General features: G+C 41.2%; 1 protein-coding gene across 5 annotated transcripts in view; it reads left to right on the forward strand.

Moving 5' to 3' along the window:
* Positions 1 to 1,294: 1,294 nt before the first annotated feature.
* Positions 1,295 to 21,806, forward strand: part of ALG8 (ALG8 alpha-1,3-glucosyltransferase) — a 28,131-nt gene continuing 7,619 nt past the window's right edge. The window contains exons 1-8 of one of the 5 annotated variants that reach the window (XM_061406146.1): positions 1,295 to 1,461; positions 6,015 to 6,093; positions 12,482 to 12,675; positions 15,575 to 15,684; positions 16,669 to 16,736; positions 19,466 to 19,592; positions 20,157 to 20,260; positions 21,077 to 21,197. In XM_061406146.1, the coding sequence (XP_061262130.1) occupies positions 1,367 to 1,461; positions 6,015 to 6,093; positions 12,482 to 12,675; positions 15,575 to 15,684; positions 16,669 to 16,736; positions 19,466 to 19,592; positions 20,157 to 20,260; positions 21,077 to 21,197 (898 nt within the window). In that variant the 5' untranslated portion in view covers positions 1,295 to 1,366. Of the gene's footprint in view, positions 1,462 to 2,139; positions 2,210 to 6,014; positions 6,094 to 12,481; positions 12,676 to 15,574; positions 15,685 to 16,668; positions 16,737 to 17,787; positions 17,871 to 19,465; positions 19,593 to 20,156; positions 20,261 to 21,076; positions 21,198 to 21,806 lie in introns of those variants that run through there. The other 4 variants (XM_061406150.1, XM_061406148.1, XM_061406149.1 and 1 more) reach the window with 4 other exon arrangements.

Raw genomic sequence — 21,806 nt, forward strand, 5'->3', positions numbered from 1 at the left:
TTGGAGTTTCAGCTTTAGCATCAGTCCTTCTGAAGAACACCCAGGGCTGATCTCCTTTAGAATGGACTGGTTGGATCTCTTTGCAGTCCAAGGGACTCTCAAGAGTCTTCTCCAACACCACAGTTCAAAAGCAACAATTCTTTGGTGCTCAACTTTCTTCACAGTCCAACTCTCACATCCATACATGACCACAGGAAAAACCATAGCCTTGACTAGACGGACCTTTGTTGGCAAAGTAATGTCTCTGCTTTTCAATATGCTATCTAGGTTGGTCATAACCTTTCTTCCAAGGAGTAAGCGTCTTTTTATTTCATGGCTGCAATCACCATCTGCAGTGATTTTTGAGCCCAAAACAATAAAGTCTGACACTGTTTCCACTGTTTCCCCAACTATTTGCCATGAAGTGATGGGACCAGATGCCATGATCTTCGTTTTCTGAATGTTGAGCACTACTGTGTATAAAATAGATAATAAGGACCTACTGTATAGCACAGGGAGTAACTGAGTACTCATTGGTGACCTAAAAAGGAAGGGGATCTAAAAAAGAGTCGATATAGGTATAACTGATTCACTTTGCTCTAAGCAGAAACTAACACATTGTAAATCAACTGTACTCTGACAAAAAAAAATTTTTTTTAAGGCATTTGTCCACCATCAGACAGTACACGAGGGAGACAAGACTAGCTCCATTCTTTGTGCCTCGGCTCTTTCGGCCCGGACATCAGCAGTATCCACTGTAGGACTTTGTAAGACCTACTGAGAATCTGAACTTTAGCAAGGCCCCAAGAGTACACAAAGAAGAAGCACTAGACTTTAGTCAGGCTTCACGGAGGGCTCCCCTCAGGCAGGTGCCTCCCCAAGCTTTCCCGTCGGAATCTCTGCCCAGGCAATTTCTACCTGGAGCTAATAATACTCTAGGTGTTCACATTAGGTGCCTCTAATAAACATCCTGAGGTACTTTTATCCACTATTACTCTGGGATTACAATTCTTTCCATTAGTACGTGAACGGCTCTACGAAAAAATACAGTTTTCTCTCAGTTAGGTTTCCCAACGACAGGCAAAATCAACAACCAGAGCAGACACCCAACAATTTTGTGAACCAAAACAGAAAAAAAACAGCCTGTGAAACTTAACTTGTCGCTCTGGAAACCGCGCAGACTCTGGGAGGCTGTCGGGGCGGGGCACGAGGCGGGGCGGTGAGGGCGGGAGGTTTAAACGCCCCAGCTCCGGCCTCCCTCTACCTCAGTGGCTGAGCGGCTCGGCGCATGCGCGCAGCTCGCGGGCGCCGCCTCCGAGGGCCCTCCCCGCATGCGCGGGGCCGTGCAGGCGGGTCTAGTTGATTGAAAGCTGGCGGCGCCGTAGCAATGGCGGCTTTCGGGATCGCGACCGGCGGTAGCAATTGGTTTTCGGCTTTGGCGCTCGGGGTGACGCTCCTCAAATGCCTTCTCATCCCTACCTAGTAAGGGACCCACACGACCCGGGGCTGGGCGGGGAGGCCCGTCGGTTAGGACGGGCGAGAGTAATCGTGGATGAGAGGAGGAAAAGGAACTTGAAGTGGTGAGGTCGCTGCTACACTTTGCTATGCTTCCCACTCAGCGCTTTAGTTATTTTACCTATGCACAAGAATCTAGTGACCAGATCATAGCTCAGGATAGCTGGAGTCATGTCTGGCACTGATTTTAGTGTTTTGGGGCTTCAGGGTCCTCTTCCTTAATATGCAGGTAAACAGCATCTACCTCCAACATTCATTCAAATACAGTATGTATCAGCTGCCTCCTGTGCTAATATGCACTGTTCTAAGTCCTGGAGAGGCAGTTGGGAAGACATTTACAGTCTTTGTCCTCGAAGGAGTTGGTGGGGGCGGATAGAGGAACAGAAAAGTTTCAGATTGTGATGAGGTCTGAAAGAAGTAGAGAGCGACTACCCGGCAAGACTATACTCAAAAGGAGATGATGTTTGAGTTGAAAGCTGTAGGGTGCAGAAGAATAAGCAATGTGAAAAGTAGTTCCAGGAATAGGAAAGAGTAAGTGAAAAGGCCTTGTGCTAAGAAAGAACTCAGTATTCTAGGAACAGAAAGTGACCATTGTGACTGAAGAGCAGTAAGGAATGAGGTAGACAGGGCCAGATCACTCAGGTTTAGACCAGTGTGTGACACATGGACGCAAAACCAAGACTGAAAGCGTGGGAACAGCCACCAGGTGTATACAGTGGGTACTCAATATTTATTAATGTTGGCGTCCACATTCTGTTCATCCTAATTTTTCTCCTTTGACTTTTTCCCTCTTTCCTTTTCTCTCTATGGATCTCCCTACCCCAGTTCCCAGTTTAGGATTTGGTTTACTGGTATCCTTTAGTTCAAGATCTTGGTGACCTCTTGTTGGGTATGAAAGAGCTGTGTGTATAGAATGTAAACATGTACTGATGTCTATATAAGCAATGAAGTATTTATGTAGGTTTAGCAAAATGAATTACAGGAGCTTGGGAAAAGAAGGGGTTTGGCAGTTGAACTTTGCAGAACTGAAATAAAAAAACATCTTTTCCTTTTAAAAGCAAATTGGAAAAAAATCTTTCTAAATATGAAGAAAGTTCCTTTCAAATCCGAATGAAAGGGAATTTTTCTTTTTAACTGTGTATATAAATCGACATTCCTTGCTTTAGTTACTTCAGCCCAGAAATGTGTCTTCAGCATGGTTATTTTGAATACCGCTCTTGGTCCAGGATTAAGAATGTGTACAGTTGTAGTTGATGGTCTGCTTCTCAAACAGGAAACCCCTGGGATGTGAGAGAGAAGCTGCAGGATAAATGCAAAAGTATTCACCAAAATATTTTTGTTGTCGTTGTTCAGTCACCGACTCTGCGACCCCATGGACTGCAGCATGCCAGGCTTCCCTGTCCCTGTGCCTTTTTATACAGCTCATGGGGTTCTCATGGCAAGTATACTGAAGTGGTTTGCCATTCCCTCCAGTGGATCACATTTTGTCAGAACTCTCCACTATGACCTGTCTGTCTTGCGTGGCCCTGCATGGCATGGCTCATAGCTTCATTAAGTTACGCAAGCCCCTGTGCCACGGCAAGGCAGTGATCCATGAAGGGGACCAAGATGTTTACTAAGTGCTATATTATGAACCAGATACTGGGGCTGGGTACTAGAGAGGAGGGAAAAAATGGATATCATCCCTAAGGCTACAGAGTGTAGGTTTGGTTTGGGTTTTTTGGCTGCATCGTACAGCTTGCAGGACTGTAGTTCCCTGACCAGGGGTTGAACCTGGGCCCAATGGCAGTGAAAGCTCTGAGTCCTAACCACTGGACTGCCAGGGAACTCCTATGTAGTTTAGTAAGGATAGCAGGCCCAGAAACAGATCAACACAAGTGTATAATTACATAACAATGCTTATGTTAAGTGTTATGAAGGGAAAAAATGAGATCTTATAAGAAGACTAACAGGGAAGACTTATTTAATTAAAGTGATGGCAATAAAGTACTTTTTAAAGTAGATTTATTTATTTATTTATCCTTATTATTTTGGCCGTGCCAGGCAGCACATGATATCTTAGTTCCCTGACTTAGGGATCAAACCCATGTCTCCTGCAGTGGAAGCTTGGAGTCTTAAGTATTGGACCGCCAATACTCTGGAAGTCCCAGAGACTCACTTTAGATTGGGTAGCAGTAAAGGTCTCTGACATATAATGAGGCCTGAAAACATACCTAGTAAATGTCTTTTGTTGAACATATGTGTGCATTTCTATTGAGTGTCTTGGGGAGGAAGAAATTTTCATTTACCCTTCTGGCCAGGTTTTTCTGGCTGGTCTATGAATTAAATTAACAGGAGACAGATTAATAGGAGAAAATCAAATAAAAGTGTAACAGCATGTACATGGGAGAGACTCAGGATAACAGAGTAACTTGCCAAAATGACTGAAACCTCCACCTTAAATACTGTCTTCAACTAAAGACAAGCAGATGTTAAGGGTAATGGTTTGGGACTGCAAAGGGGAGAAAGGCAGTCAACATGGAGATGGAAAAGCAAACGCTTGGTAAACAAATGTTTGCTGGGCCATGAAGAGACAGTGGGACAGAGTGGACTCTGATCTCTAGGCTCTGATGAATTTCTTCCACCACACCTAGCCCATATTCTTGACCAGTATCAGTGGTGATAGCTCTATTCCAGGAACAAAGCCCTTTATATAAATTCGTTGGGCCCTTAAGAGGGTGCTAAAAAAGGATTCCTGAGTCTTCTGTTTCTTAAAAATAATTAGCTTAAATTAATCCTCTTGCCAAAGAGACACATTTTGCTCCCCTACAAGTATATATCTAGAAATGGAAATGTTAGATCATAAGATCATTTGTGAATTGTGATTTTGAGAAATCTGTTAGGTCATAAGATCATTTGTGAATTGTGATTTTGAGAAATCTGTAGGAGGTTCAGGTGACATTGTCAGCAGGAAGTTGGAGATGCCTCTCTCTAGAACTCAGGAAAGAGACCAAGGTTGTATATGTGATTTGGGAGTCACCATTCCACAGTTCATAGTGGAAGTAGTAAGTGTGAATAAGATTGTCCAGCGCAGAGTAAGCTGAATAGAAAGAAGGCCAAGAACTGAACATAAGGGAACATGGGCTTGATGAATATTGGAATGGCAAGCCATGAAAGAGACATGGAGGAGCTTGGCTAGGAAACTCATCACAGAGTTGTCATTGTAGAAATGTATGAAACATTGGAAAGTGTAAGTCATGTTCTGCTGTGGAACTCATTGACTCTGGTGAGTGGTTAATTCAGCCAGAATGTATGGAGCCCATCCACACACATATCAGGTGCTGTGCAAGATGTGGAGGGGAAGTACAGCAGTGAGCAAACAGAAAAATAAGCTTTTGCTAAAGAAGAACAAAGGGTGGCTGAAGTGCACCCCAAAATATGCCTCTTTGGCGTAAGGATTTGGGGGGACCTATTAATTTGAGGAACTACAGATACAGGAGAAGCTCTGAAAGCTGTCAAAGTTACTTTCAATGGAATACATTAGAAAGGGGGCCTGTATCTGGAAGGTAGCTCTTACCAGAGATCACTTTTTCACCTAAGAGACTTACCCTTGAGTTACCTTCGCCTGTCTTTGAAGCCTCAGCCCGCTTCCCCTCTCCATAGCTCTCAGAATAGTGAGATGAGCCTCAGTCATCTGGCTACCTTATGAGTCTCATCTCATATCTTCTGGGACTTCTGTACATATGTAAATAATTCAAATTGTCTTTTTGGGGGACTTAACCTGGTGGTCTAATGGTTAAGACTCAGTGATTCCACTGCAGGAGGCGTGAGTTCAATCTCTGGTCAGGGAACTAAGATCCCATTTGCCCATGGTGTGGCCAAAAATAGATAAGTAAATAGAAATAATTTGTCTTTTTTTTTCCTCCTGTTATTCCACGACTGAAGTGACTTAGCAGCAGCAGCACCATTCTGTCTTATGTCAATTTAATTCTTAGGTCAGCCACAGAACCTAGAGGGGTTGAAGGGAAAACAGTTTTCCTCCCCTATAGGGCACATACTTAGATATATTTATATTTAGTGAGTGGGAGACTAGTAAACAGTATTTGGAGATATGGGAAAGACAGGGCCATTTTTCCCCCCACCTTTTCTGTCTCATGAACTTACCTACTCATCCCTGAATATCCAGCTTTTGTGAGGCCTTTTCCAGATCATGAATCTTACTAACATTGTTTATGAACAAGAATAAGTCGTCTCTGAGCAATAGCCTGAGGGCCTCCCATGAGAAAAAGTATGGGCTTTTAGGTCAGCCTGTGGTTAACTTAGAGACCCTTTTCACTTAGATTCCCCAGCTTTTCCAGAAGGAAGTCTGGCCTCCAAATAAGTGAAGTGTTTCAGGCTTATATAGTACCTATTTTTGTCTTTATAGGATAGTGAGCTGTGACTATGTAAGGGGTGTCGATCATTTAAAAGCATAATTTTAGAAATGTGAAATTGATAAATATTTTGAGCTCTCATTTTATTCATCTGATTGTTTTGCATAGCCATTCCACAGATTTTGAAGTACACCGAAACTGGCTTGCTATCACCCACAGTTTGCCGATATCACAGTGGTATTATGAGGTAAGTTGATAATTTTCACCCTTATCATACAAGTATTACTGATATTAAAAGAGTTCTCCCTGTGATCTTAGGTTGAATGGATCGTTAAAAAAACTTGTATTCTTTCCTCATGTTACCAGACCAAACTTGGGCCCCCTTGCCTGGCACACACAAAACCAATCAGTCTACTGACCTGGGTTATGGTGAAGGAAAATACAGTGTTTATTGCAGGGCGCCAAGCAAAGAGAATGGGCAGCTAGTGCTTGAAAGACCTGAACTCTCCAGTAGCTTTCAGGCAAGAGATTTTAAAGGTAGCAGTAGGGGGTGAGGGTCACAGGGTACATAATCAGCTCATGCGTATTTTTCTGATTGGTTGGTGGTGAAGTCATAGAGTGATGTTTAGTTAGTTAGTTAGTTAGTTCAGTCGCTCAGTCGTGTCCAAGTCTTTGCAGCCCCATGAATCGCAGCATGCCAGGCCTCCCTGTCCATCACCAACTCCCGGAGTTCACTCAGACTCAGGTCCATCGAGTCAGTGATGCCATCCAGCCATCTCATCCTCTGTCGTCCCCTTCGCTCCTGCCCCCAATCCCTCCCAGCATCAGAATCTTTTCCAATGAGTCAACTCTTCACATGAGGTGGCCAAAGTACTGGAGTTTCAGCTTTAGCATCATTCCTTCCAAAGAAATCCCAGGGCTGATCTCCTTCAGAATGGACTGGTTGGATCTCCTTGCAGTCCAAGGGACTCTCAAGAGTCTTCTCCAACACCACAGTTCAAAAGCGTCAGTTCTTCAGTGCTCAGCCTTCTTCACAGTCCAACTCTCACATCCATGCATGACCACTGGAAAAACTATAGCCTTGACTAGATGGACCTTTGTTGGCAAAGTAATGTCTCTGCTTTTCAATATGCTATCTAGGTTGGTCATAACTTTTCTTCCAAGGAGTAAGCGTCTTTTAATTTCATGGCTACAGTTACCATCTGCAGTGATTAGAGGATCTTAATCATCAACCTTCTGGTTCCAGCCTGGGGTCTATGTGCTGTGGTCAGCATGTAGTCAGCATCATCCACCAACTGAGGGTATTAGTTTCTGCAGAACAACTCAAAGATAGGAGTCCACTTGTTATCTATATCCCTTCAGGAGGATCTAAAAGTCCTGTGACTATTGTTCTAATCATTAACTCCTTGAGTTTGCTCTTTGGAAGGCCAAACAAGAAGTAGGGGTTGTGGAGAATCTTATACCTGAGTAGACCCCACAGGATTTTGTTGGTTTCAGCCCCCTCTTTTCTTTGATACTCTTCAATTCCTAAGGAGAACGTGGTGGGACAAGAAAGGGAATAAAGGGACTTCCCTGGTGGTCCAGTGGTTGGGTGTCTCCGTGCCAATGTAGGGGACAGGGGTTCAATCCCTGGTCCAGGAAGATCCCACATGCCACAGAGCAGCTAAGCCCGTGCTCCACAACTACTGAGTCCACGCTCCCTAGAGTCCATGGTCCACAGTAAGAGAAGCCACTGCAATAAAAAGCCTGCACTCCACAACTGGAGAATAGCCTGCACTTGCTGCAACTAGAGAAATCCTCACGTAGCAACAAAAACCCTGCACAGCCAAAAATAAATAAAATTTTTTAAAAAGAAAGGGAATAAAGTTTTGGATAGAAAGGTTAATCACAAACTCTGCAAGGGAGCTTGGTTTTAGGAAGAGTCAGTTTCATTCAGTTCTGCCCTCTGGCACTATTAGGGGACCCCTTTACTTCAAAATGAGTTTCCCAAATTTTACATGGGGAATTATAATATTTGTCACATCCTTTTTGAAAGAATATTGGATAGGGAAAGAAGGAAAATTAGATTCTAGGCCTGGCTCTGCAGCACCTAGAAAATATATTTCATCTCTCTGAGCCTTGATTTTTCATCAATTATATGAGGATTTGGAATGAATTATCTCTAAGATCCTGTCTCTCCCTAACATTTTGTGATTTATGAGGACAGGAATAATGAAATGTGATGTGTAGGTATCTGGCAATATACAAACCATTCTCTCCCATTATTATAAAAACCATGTCTGTGTTTTTATTTCTGGTATGAGTTACTAACTTACATCTGATACTTCATGGAAAACAGACCTTAGCTCAGAAATTACTTGATCAAAAACAGCACTCTGATGTCAGGGAGGTTTTTCTTAAGACAACTGCTAAACTGTTTCTGTGAGTTTGTAGTTGCCTTTTGGATTTTTAGGTCAAGTCATAATAGACCTTTGTACTGAAAAAGCTTGAGAATAATTGATCTAATTGACTAAATTCCTCTTCACATAATAACACTGCAAGTATTTAATAGGAATGCTAAGGAACTGTAAGTAAATAATAATGCAAACCAGTGAGGAAACTTTATGTGTGGCCTAGTAGTCAAGAGGCTGGGCTGTGGTTCCAGACTGTCTAGATTTGACTTTCAGCTCTGCTGCTTAAAACCTGTGCTGGGCAGCCGTGGGTAGGCTGCTTGACCGCTTAAAGCCTCCGCATCACCAACTATTAATATTAGATGATAATAAATAATTATTGGGATAAAGTGAATATAATGTATGTGATGTACTGAGAGTAAAAGTGCTCATTAAACATTACTAAAGGTTCTTAATAATTAGCATTATTAATATAATAACTTTCAACCTATGTATGGAAAGTCAGTCCCTTGTCTCACCATTTTTTCCTTTTATCTCTGACTATTCCTTCTTGGTCTCCTTTGCTAACTCTTCTGAATCTAAATACTCTTTCAAAAGCTGGTTTCCTCTGGGCTTCTCTTTGTGGTTCCTTTTTCTTTTAATATTCTTTCATTCTTTCTGGATGTTCTCTCCTTTACTCCTATAATTTTCACTACTACCTATTATTTTAGTACTCCTGGAAGTATATTTAGGCCAGAGCTGTCACTTGTTATTCATTTATTTTAGATACAAGAGGTTTATATGAAAAGAGATTCTAGTAATGGTATACTTCTTTGTTCTTCCTGCTCTCCTCAGCAGTAACAATGAAAGAAATCAATGGGGCAAAACTCAGTTGTCAGTGAGGCTGACAGAGGGATGGTAAGGTGTCTGCTGTGGGTTTGGAAGGGTCTTTGTCATACTGAGGAGAGTAGATATTGAGCAGTAGATTGCATTGTAGAGCCTTCCTTAGCCATGGCTTCTAACCTTCCTTTCTGCTCTGACCTCAAAAGGATTGCTCCCTTGGTTGGGAAAGACAAAAACACCCAAGTAAATATTTGTGGAATGAACACAATTGTTTTGAATCTTTGTTGACCTAAAACAAGTAGACTGACAGTTATTTTTCCAGCAAAAATGGACTTACTTAAGATCAACAGAGGCTTCCCTGGTGGCTCAGATGGTAAGAATCTGCCCGCAGTACAGGAGACCTGGATTTGATCCCTGGGTTGGGAAGATCCCCTGGAGAAAGGAGTGGCAACCCACTGCAGTACTCTTCCCTGGAGAATCCCGTGGACAGAGGAACCTGGCAGGCTACAGTCCCTGGGGTTGCAGAGTCAGGCACAACCAAGCAACTAACGCACACACACAGACACACACACAGGAAATCAACAGGAAAAAAAAAAATCAACAGAAAATTGCAATTCAGGGTCTTCAACTGTGGCAAGGTCCCTGCACAGCAAGGGCAGGAGAGCTCTTAGAAAGAGGGGAAAAGGAAGTTGGGAGGGCTGTAGTCAACAAAGAGCCATGGCTTTTCATCGGCTTGAGTTGTGGCAGCCTCGAGTTGGCTGAGCCGGAGAGACTTTCTTCTTCCTGTTGGGCTCTGCTGTCCTCCTGGGGCCTGAGACCTCCCCATTCTGGTCAACATGTAGTCACCATCCTCCACTGAGTGAGGGTCTTTGCTGTTCTAGTAGCTTCCTGAGCTAATGCATTTGGAGTCAGGAGACACAGAATATGAGCCCCAGCTCTACCACATGTAAGTGAGAGAATTGGTCACTTGGGAGGAAATGTGAGCTAATAGCTTGCTTGGCTTCCCAGAAGCTGTTTAGGTCAGAGGATGGCTCTAGCTGGAAGTTCCTGAGGTCAGGAGGACCTTCTGGGCTCGGCGTGGGAAGTCTCAGTGGGGAGAAGCAGCAGCATATGAGAGGACCTGAGGTGGTGTGGGGTTAGATATAGCAAGGGAAGCACAGGGACACTGTTTTGGGAAAATGACTATCTCTCGGGCAGCACCTGTTCCTTTTCTCAGTCCTTTTAATGCTTCCTTTTCCCCGTTTTATTTAGAATAATAAATATGTCGATAAAGTAGAAAAATTGTTTAGACTTCCAGTAAGATAAATGGCTCTTTAAGGGTAGTGTGAGCTCTGACATAGAAACTGTGGCTGGAAACCATGGATGTTAATAGTCTAAATTCCTGTTGAACTTCTTGAAATTATATAGACCAGTAATTGCTAAACGTTAAAATATATATATATATATATATATATATACACACCCTAGCAAGAAGTCATTTTTAAGCATTTACTACCCAATATGTCTTTATAAATAATAAAAGTACTACTGTATTAATATACTTTAAAAATAAAAATTAAGAAGGATAAGATTAAAAAATAAAATTTCTAATATTACTTTCCATTTTTCAGTGGCTCATCTTGTTTATATCCCACATTGGAGATTTGAGATTAGTGAAGGAACATTTCATAAGGGAGAATATAGTGGGTGGTTTTGTAGATTTGTAGATTGAGTGCCCTATACAGAGAGCCTCTGGGCTGGATCAGGGCTGAGGCTTTTGCATTTTATACCTGCCCGGGGCGTAAACAGGCTGCTTCTTATTAGGACCTAAAGTTTTCATTCTTCCTTATCAGAAACAAAGAGCTAACAAGTTATTTGAGTGTCTCTTGCCTCATTTTATAACACAGGAGAGACCCTAAATAATAGTCCCTGTGGGCACCAAGTTAGTACCAAGTGAACCCTTAGTGTACTTCCAGAAGGAGCTGCTGCTTCTGCTAAGTCACTTCAGTCATGTCCGACTCTGTGCGACCCTATAGATGGCAGCCCACCAGGCTCTCCTGTCCCTGGGATTCTCCAGGCAAGAACACTGGAGTGGGTTGCCATTTCCTTCTCCAATGCATGAAAGTGAAAGTGAAGTCACTCAGTCATGTCTGACTCTTAGCGACCCCATGGACTGCAGCCTACCAGGCTCCTCCATCCATGGGATTTTTCAGGCAAGAGCACTGGAATGGGGTGCCATTGCCTTCTCCGTCCAGAAGGAGAAGAGCTTTCAATTGAAAAGAGCAACAGGTGCAGAGTAGAGAGATAATTGCTATCTCAGCTGTTTAGGTATAAGATCTAGGTTTAGTTTTAGGGACAAGTAATGGAAATAGTAATCACTTTTGTAAATTATAATAAATAATATTTATCGATACTTAGTTTGTATCTGATTCAGCACTATACACACACACACTTATATAAGATGTAATGAGATAACTTATGAGGTGAGTACTACCATTCTTGTATGAATGTAGAAACTGAAACAAAATACCAAACTATAGCACCATAAAGTTTATATATAGTTTATATGTTTTTGTATAGTTTATATATTTTTCATATGATTTATATTTTTATTTAATCATTAGCGACTGTTTATTCACTTAACTAATGACTGTTCTTAATATATCAGGAACTTAACGTTCAAGATACAGAAATGACAGAGTGGTTTCTGCTCTGAAGGGTCTTATAACCTAGTGGAGCAAAAGATAAGTAGATCAGTCTAGCATTTTGTTATTTATAAATAGATTTCATATGTATTATCTCATTTAGTCCTCACAATATCTCATCTTACAGGTAGAGAAATTGTGTCTCTGGGACAGAACTTAAACCCAAGCTAAAGAATCATTTGTTATGCCTTAACTCTATTTCGGGGGCTTTCCTGGTGGCTCAGTGGTAAAGAATCCACCTGCCAATGAGGGAGACATGAGTTTGATCCCTGAGTCAGGAAAATACTGTGGAGACGGAAATGGCAACCGCTCCCGTATTCTTGCCTGGGAAATCCCATGGACAGAGGAACCTGGCAGGCTGCACTCCATGGGGTCACAGGAGAGCTGGACACAACTTAGCAACAAAACAGTAAAGCTCCCTTTTTATATTTAGATGAATAGAACCATGTCATAAGCAAATTCATTACTACAAGGTTTCAAATTAATTTGTTTTGAAGTACAGTTGACTCTAAGGAACTTGAAGACTATATTAAATAACTCAGGAAATGACTTCTAGTGTTCTGTTCAGTCCTAACAGAGATTTTTCTATTTATGGCATATTTTAAGTGTAATTTCATTTTATGTGTGTTTTGTTTTTGTTTTTGTTTTTGAAGACCAGAGAATGAAAATTTCCAGTCTTTGTATCTTCTTTGTTTATTCAGTTACTTAGGATATATTCTGTCTTCTGTTTTTACCACAGGCAACTTCAGAGTGGACCTTGGATTACCCTCCCTTTTTTGCGTGGTTTGAGTATGCCCTGTCACATGTTGCAAAATATTTTGATCAAGAGATGCTGAATGTCCGTAATCTGAATTACTCCAGCTCAAGGACCTTACTCTTCCAGAGATTTTCTGTCATCTTTACAGACGCACTCTTTGTGTATGCCGTCCATGAGTAAGTCTGAGAATGCTATTCCGTGTGGAAGATGTTGAGGAGATGGTATCAAATAGTATTAACCTGTTCTTCACTGTGGGCAAACGAAGTTCATATAATAGCAAATGCTGGGACATTTGTAACTGTTGCGTTTTAAACTGCACAGTGAGTACTTACAGCTAGCAGTCTAGCTGAATCTTGTGGGGAAAAAAATGGGGGTTAAGGTGGGTTACAAGGTAGAGATAGTACAAGATTGTGAATGTTGTGAAAAGTAGGCCCAAGTAGAGTTCCAGGACCATTTCTCCTGCCCAGAATTGCTCTACATGCCTCTCTTTCCTATCTTGTAGCAGGCCACCACATGCTGCTGTGACCTCCCCTATTCTTTAGGATACTCTTTAGGATACTCACATACACACCACACAGCACACTCATGCACACACACGCATAGTGCTAACCACCAATGGAGTGTCCATTCTAGGAAACTCAAGACATCTCACTGAGCGCTTCTAGTTGCAATCTCCGGATTCATTCCTTCACAAAGACTCTTCGTTAATTTTAAGTTATGTTTATATCGTATACTTTTATGTTTTGCACCTTTTACTTATAAATTACTTTTAAGTAGTTGAATACATATATGTAGAATGTTTTGCACAGTGACTTCCAAATAGTGAGTTCCCAGTCATTGTTGGTCTCTATTCTGTCCTAATACTTAAGCCTACTCATATGATTGTGACAGAGAAGTAACTCTGTTACTAGTGCCCCTTGTCATAAATAGATCATTTCTGTTTATGTGGCCTTCTCAAGTGAACCTCTTGCCCCTTACGGAATAACTCCTGTTTGGCTCCCTGACCTTCATTCTGTGTATGACCTGGCAAGAGTTGGAGGAGAAGGTGATATATCATGTACTCCTTTTAACTCAAAATCTTTAAATTCATGCTCCCAGGGAAAGGGTATGCAGGCAGCGAGAAGGAGGAGAGTTCATTTCCATCTACAGTGTAAGAGAGAACAGCTAACTAAGAGAAAACCTTCAAACAAGGCACTCTGTGTAGATTAGTAACTTGCTTCATTTTCTCAATTACCCTATAAGGTTACTCTCTCTATTTATGAGGAAACTCAGCCTACAGGCAGGAAAAGCAAGACACCTTTCCCTAGCCCCTGTCCAACTGCATCTTTATTATGTCTGCTTTCCCTTTTAGCTTTCTTTGTTTTCAGGATTTGCTGGTATTCAAATGAAACACATTAAAAAAAAATCTTTTCATAGAATAATACATCCTTGTTGTCAAAATTTTGGAAAACAGCACATATACAGTGGTTCAGACGGTAAAGAATCTGCCTGCAAGGTGGGAGAACTGGATTCGATCCCTGGGTCGGGAAGATCCCCTGGAGGAGGGCATGGCAACCTACTCCAGTTTTCTTGCCTGGAGAATCCCACGGACAGAGGATCCTGGCGGGCTACAGTCCTTGGGGTCACACAGTCGGATACGACTGGGTGACTAACACTTTCACTTTCGCTAAAGTTAACAGGAACCCATATTCCTCCACTTACTGCTATCACTATCAACATTTTGGTGCCTATTATTTCAACCTCTTTTTGTGTCTGAATATAATTTTTACAAAATAGAAATGGATCGTACAGTTGTCACCTGCTGCTGTCGCTTAATCACTGTATTCTTTACCTTTAAATGACATACATTTTTTTATAGGAGTTTTTAAAATTATTTGGGTAGTTGAAAGCTGCAAGTTTGTGTCTCTATTCTTTTTTTTTTCCCTATCCCCTCCACCACTCTCTCCCAAACTCTCGCCGGCCTATTCTTAATTTGGCTGGTTTGATGACATATAATTTAGAATGTAGTGTTATCCTGGTCTGCATTTTTTTAGTCTTACGGACTAAAATAGTGTGTGTCCTCTCAGTTTTCAAAATTCTTTTGGGTTTTTGGTTTTTTTAATTTGTTTTATTAAATGAAGACTTTGTTTCAAGTCAGCGTAGCTGAGAGAGACACGAAACTGGCCCTGAGGACTTTCTTTCTGCTACCACCTTTTTAGGTTTAGGAATGGCATGGACACCCCAATCCTTGTTTCTAATGAACCGACAGGGAAGCAATTAAAACTTTTGTAACTCCCTGGAATTACTTGGGAACGGTGACACCCAAGGGCACTTTAACTGAAAAGTTGTCCGTATCATCAGACCTGGATCCTGTCACCTTTCTTTTTCTTCCCTGTTGATAACTGGCAACATTGAGCTGTGATTTGGGTGCAGACCTATTGAAGGGCTACAAGAAAGTCTCCTGGAGTCTCTTCCCTCCTTTTTAAAAAGAAAACCTTGCATAGTCCTTGGGAAGTAAATATTATACTCTTAGTGAAAGCATCTTGGATATACCGAGTGCTCCATAAATAGTAGCGTTATTTCCTTGATCTTTTCTCTCCTCATTCCTCCATTTCTTCCTTCCTTTTTTTCCCCTTCATATTTGGATTGATATAAACCTTAGTTGGACTTCCCTGGTGGCTCAGACGGTAAAACGTCTGCCTACAATGCGGGAGACCTGGGTTCGATCCCTGGGTCGGGAAGATCCCCTGGAGAAGGAAATGGCAACCCACTCCAGTACTCTTGCCTGGAAAATCCATGGATGGAGGAGCCTGGGGGGCTATAGTCCATGGGGCCACAAAGAGTTGGACACGACTGAGCGATTTCACTTTCACGTTCAAACCTTAGTTTTCCAACTGCTGTTCAGCCTGAATGTTGCTTTTCTATCATTCGTTTTCAAAATAAAATAGTTCCACGTTAAAAAGAAAAGAATGGCATGGACAGCTTCTCATGAATGGCTAATAAAACACCACAGAGTGTATCAGAGCACTCTGTAAAAGTACTGCAATGTTCTAATGAAGATGTTGTTTCTGATTCTTTCCTCATGTTCCAATTTAGGTGCTGTAAATGCATTGATGGGAAAAAAGCAGGCAAAGAACTTACAGAGAAGCCAAAGTTTATTCTGTCAGTACTACTGCTGTGGAACTTCGGGTTGTTGATTGTAGACCGTATCCTTGACGTTTTATGCACTGTTCCCTTATTTATTTGATATGTACTAAAGTATAAGATTAATTCTTTCTGTAATGATGATTCTGAAATGTGAGCTGCTTTTGAAAGTGGATGTGGGATGGGTTAGTCAGTTCCCCAAACTGTGGTCTCTACTCAACTTTACCACCCTCTGGTTGTAGAGCACTTTGTCCCTGAAAAGTTAGTGATGATGTTCGAGAATCAGGTAAATCACCAGGAAAGCAATATACTGGGACTTATAACTGTCTTTAGATTAATCTAATATACATATCTGAAATAGTTTATATTATTCTAAATACCTTTTGTAGAAAAGGGCCTATCACAGTATTGCATGTGGAAACAAGGCTTCCTGCTTTTCTCCCCTCTTGGCTTGCCCCATGTTAATAGGCAAAGTTCTTAAATCCAAAGGGTCTGAATGTAACTAAAATCCAAATGACCGAAGCCAGATTTCTAGTTTTCCTAGACGTAGCCAGGTGTAGGTGAGAGCACCTAGACCTTGGTTTAGGTGTGACCTGGACTCAGATCTCAGTTTTGTCATCTGAGTGGTGATAGGCCATAAGTATAGTAATGCTCTGGGCTCTGACTACCTCACAGGTTCATTGTATGCTTACTGACAACGAAATGCTGCATGAAATGGCCTTTGGTAGCTGTTAGGTCCCTTCCTTTCTCATCCCTGATTCTAGAAGACAAAACAAAAAATACTCCTTTAGCTGTTCATTCTTTAACTTACAGAACATATGGGAAAGTTTCCTGGTTTTCTTCTTAAACATAAATTTTAATTTAAAAGTTCATCCAGAATTTTACAATTTATACAAAACACTTTTATGCAAAGTCCAAACTGGTAGTAATACTGTTGTCTTTAATTTACCTGTAAAATAAGCACCTGTAACTTTGATGCTCAGTCTGCTGGCACAGTTCATTGTGAATTTGGTATCCTCTGTTTTCCTTCCTTGACCTAAGTCCAGATATTCATTTCCAGTACAATGGTTTTTTATCTGGATTAATGCTGCTCTCCATTGCACGATTCTTTCAGGTAAACACAGAATAGGCTAGTTATATTAGTTTGGTTTTTAGCTTGTAAAGGTGATAGGTAAATTTATTTGACCAACTGTTTTCCATTGCCAAGTGGTATTCACACTTGTATTGAGTATTTCTCACAAATTCCATCTTCTCTTTTAGTAATACTTTTTTCCATTTTACAGATGAGAAAATTATACTCTAAAAACGTGTTAGGGTGTGGCAGGCCTGAAATAAACTTGAGTTTCTATATTTGGTTTGGATTGTCCAGAAAGGAAGTCTTCCATAGTTCATACAGAATAGTAACTATGATGGTGGGGCCTTACCCATCAGAAGCATGTAGCATAGTGTAATGGAAAGTATGGGATTTGGAACCAGAAGACCTGGGTTGAAATCCTGAATAACCCAAACAAGCTGTGTGACTCAGACAAGTAATTTAAAAGCATTGGCATTGGGTCCATTATATATAATATCTTATTGAGTAAACCTTGCAACTGTTGTGTGAAGTTGTTAAAATTATCCTCCTTTCTTTAGAGGAGGAAAGCAGGTAATTTAGATTTCTGGATGTCTCCTCATCTCTGGGATTGGGTTTTAGGAATCTCCAGGGAATATTGATACACCATCAGGTTTGGGAACCATCAACCCAAGGCAAGTCTTCCGACCCTCCCAGCCTCAGTTTTCTCATCCATAAAATAAAATTTACCCTCGATACATTCTGTTTATTAAATGGGGCCACTTACCTCACAGGGACTTTGGAAAGATCAAATTCAATAATCTGTTTTAAAGTTCTTTATCAACTATGAATGTCTGGATAAGTTTTTTTTTCTTTTAACCATTATAAGCCACACTATCCATAGATCATAATTGGTGTTCAATGAGTGAAGGGTGAATGGTTGTTGAACAAATGAACTAAAGTTTAGCTGTAGAACCCCAGCTGGACTTTCTCTGAATCTTAAATAAATAATAAAATTGGTGGAGAGATTTAGAAGCATCCCTTTGGTTTTGCCTTACCATTGCTGATTCATCTGTTCTAGACCACACCTGATGAGACAGTGAAAGGAGGAACCTGGCCTTTCACGGTCCCTCTGGCAGTTTCTTTGCTGAACCCCAGGACCATTATCTCATTTGGTCCTTCCAAAATTCCCGTGAGGTAGGTAGAATTCAGACTTCTCTAGTCATAGTCAACTCAGTTTGGAGGGTTGTTTTTTTTCCCCCCAGAATCAGAATGCCTTTAATTCTCCTGGGTGGTTTGTTAGATCAGGTACTGCTTGCTGCCTTCAGCCCAGTCGTCCTCTATGTTACCTAATATGTAATGTGCGATTTAAGTGATTCTTTGTTAGCATAGTTTATCTATAATTATTCATACTCTGATTCCCAGATCTTCTCTGGAAATCAGCTCCAGCTATTGTTTAACTATAAGAGAGTGAAGGTAATTAACATCTTTGGGTCCCTTAGCGAGAATTTGTAGTGTGTTGTTATGCCGATGTATTTATACCTCAACATCAAACTTAGTACTTAATAAATATTTGTTGAAGTAATGAATTTATGAACCCACTAGGCTCACTGTAAAAGCTGCTGCTGCTGCTACTGCTAAGTCGCTTCAGTTGTGCCCGACTCTGTGTGACCCCATAGACGGCAGCCCACCAGGCTCCCCCGTCCCTTGGATTCTCTAGGCAAGAATACTGGAGTGGGTTGCCATTTCCTTTCCAATGTATGAAAGTGAAAAGTCAAAGTGAAGTCACTCAGTCGTGTCCGACTCTTAGCAACCCATGGACTGCAGCCTACCAAGCTCCTCCGTCCGTGGGATTTTCCAGGCAAGAGTACTGGAGTGGGGTGCCATTGCCTTCTCAAACTGTAAAAGCTAATTGGAATCAATTCCTTCTGTTCTTATACTGGTCTTCCCTGCTGGCTCAGTGGTAAAGAATCCACTTGCCAAGCAGGAGATGTGGGTTTGATCCCTGGGTCAAGAAGATCCCCAGAAAGGGAAATGACAACCCACTCCAATATTCTTGCCTGGTAAATCCTATGGACAGAGGAGCCTGGTGGGCTATAGTCCACAGCGTCACAAAGAGTTGGACATGACTTAGAGACTGAAACACCACCAGTGTTATATTTCTCATATTGTACATCACATTCCTAGAACTTATTTGTCTTGTAACTAGAATTTTGTGCCTTTTGACTGCCTTTATTCAATTCTCCCTCCCCCATTTCTCACCTCTGGCTAACTACAGGTCTAATCTTTTCCCTATGAGTTTGTTTGTTTTTGAAGTAATAATTGGTCTACAACACTGTTAGTTGCTGTTACATAACATCATGGCTCAATATTTCTATCCATTTCAAAATGATCACCACGGTAAGTCTGGTTACAATCTGTCACCATACTGAGATGACAGATATAGTTGCTGACTACATTTTCCACACGGTACCTTTCATACCCATGATTCATTTGTTTTGCAACTGTAGTTCATCTCTTAATCTCCCTCACCTATTTCTCTTCTCCCCTCACCCATTTATCTTAACCATTTTCAAATACAATAAAGTTCCTATACCCCTTCACTCATTTTCCTGTAATGTTACCATTGTATGGTACATTCATCAAGACTAAAAAACCAACATTGATACATTCAGATTTCACCAGTTTTTCCACTAACATCCTTCTATTCCAGGATCCAGTCCAGGATGCTACATTATGGTGTTTAGTTTACCCTGAATTTTGAATTGATATTTCCCTTTTCAATCTTCTAGAAAAGGCATATGGAAGGAGCATTTCTCTTTGCTGTTCTCCTGCATTTCAAGCACATCTACCTCTATGTAGCACCAGCTTACGGTGTATATTTGCTGCGATCTTACTGTTTCACTGCAAATAAACAAGGCAAGGTTTAGTGATTGTGTTATTTTTCTTTTTTTTTTTTTTTTATTTTGTCTTGACTTAGTGGCTTGCTTTTTAATTTTTATTGATTTATTTGACCACACTTAGTATCTTAGTTCCCTGACTAGGGATTGAACCCATACCCCCTGAAGTGGAAGCATAGTCTTAACCCCTGGACCACCAAGGAACTCCTATGAGAGGGTTTTATGAGGCACAGCAGGTATCTTTCAACTATTGATCCTATAAAAATGGGTAAAAACCCATTCTTACTTTTCTGTGTTCTTGCCACATCATAAAGATTGGTATATTATCATGCTGCTGCTGCTGCTAAGTCACTTCAGTCGTGTCCGACTCTATGCAACCCCATAGACGGCAGCCCACCAGGCTCCCCTGTCCCTGGGATTCTCCAGGCAAGAACACTGGAGTGGGTTGCCATTTCCTTCTCCAGTGCATGAAAGTGAAAAGTGAAAGTGAAGTCGCTCAGTCGTGGGCTACTACTAATTTGGGCATGTTATATAAGCTATGGCTTTCCATGCTCCTGGTTAATGATAATGGTCTTTTCTGTAGATGGATCCATCCGATGGAACAGCTTCAGCTTTGTCCGTCTTATTTCCCTGGGACTGATTGTTTTCCTAGTTTCTGCTCTTTCATTGGGTCCTTTTCTAGCCTTGGTAAGTCTTTTATTTGTTATAAAGAAGACATGTTTGGTATTATTTAGAAAAAATAATAAAGCCAGGGATATATAAAATAAGCAAAACTACTCCCTTTTCACTCCTTCCAACTATGACTCCACAAAGATAGGATGGTATTCTTTCAGGCATTTTTGTGCCTATGCAAATATGTATGTGCATATATTTGTATGTTTAACAACATGTCTCACACAAACACACACTCACACAGAGTTGATCGTAAGTATTCACAGATTTCTGGATTTGTTTATTTGCTTGTTTGCTATGTTTTATTTGTAACCCCAAGTCAGTCCTCAGCGTTTTGCCAGTCAGTCATTGACAGCAAACATTCTAAAGTGTTTACTTTAGAATATATACTAAATATACTACAGATGTTCAGCAGGTGTTTTTCCTTTTTTTGCTTCTTTCCTTGTTAATTTTAATTGCTGCTAAAACTGGGAAACACTGCATGTCTCATCAAGCGTTCTGCGTCGTCCCCATTTCTTCAGTAAACTTGATGAAGCTGCAGTCTGTTCTCCTTTGCCCCTTATGAATTCTTCCATTATTATATTATATTATTATACACAGTATCAGACTGGTATTCAAAATACTTTGATGTACCTTGTCACACATGACAGATGAGAAGGTTGGACAAAAAGAAGTTCTATGAACTGCTCAGCATCACATAACTATTTCCTTGAAGGAACAAATACTGGAACTCAGACCTCATAACTTTCTTCACACAATGCCACAGATAGTACCCTAGATCTCTTTTTTAACTTAGAAAAGATTGATCACTGTTTAATCTCTTTTCAACAGAACCAACTGCCTCAAGTCTTTTCCCGACTATTCCCCTTCAAGAGGGGCCTCTGCCACGCATATTGGGCTCCAAACTTCTGGGCTTTGTACAGTGCTTTGGATAAAGTGCTGTCTGTCATCGGTATGGTAGCAAACGTTCTTACCTTGTTTTGGGGGGGGGGGGGTCTCTGCTCATGGTTTGTGGGATCTTAGTTCCCCAACCAGGGATCAGCCCGTGCCCCAGCAGTGAGAGCACTGAGTGCTAACCACCTTTTTTTGGAGGGGGCGTCTCTGCTTTTGGTTTGTGACATCTTCGTTCCCCAACCAGGGATCAGCCCGGGCCCCAGCAGTGAGAGCACTGAGTCCATGTAGGGACCTACATGGAATTCCCTAAGCCTTCTTACTTAGACTATGAATATTGCAAGGGCTAGTCACATTGAGAAATGGGAAAAAAAAAAACCTTGCTTTGTCTTGTGAATGAGGCTGAACTGTTTGTTCTCCAGCCCCGCGTTTCCGCTCTCAGGATAAACAGAGAAGTGGTTCTAGGGACTGATACTTCAGCAGTGGAAATAGACTGCATTCCTTATAAAAGCTCTTTGTGGCAATGAGATGGTTGTTCCTTTCCTTGGGAATAAAATATTCAGACATTTTTAAAAGGTAATTCTTACCTCAAGTAAAACATTTTTCAGCAGTTATAACCTTACTTTTAAACTTTAAAATGTGAAGAAGTATTTTTAAGAATGTGTAAGTT

The sequence above is a fragment of the Bos javanicus genome, chromosome 29 (genome assembly GCF_032452875.1).
Source record: "Bos javanicus breed banteng chromosome 29, ARS-OSU_banteng_1.0, whole genome shotgun sequence".
NCBI classification, from domain to species: domain Eukaryota; kingdom Metazoa; phylum Chordata; class Mammalia; order Artiodactyla; family Bovidae; genus Bos; species Bos javanicus.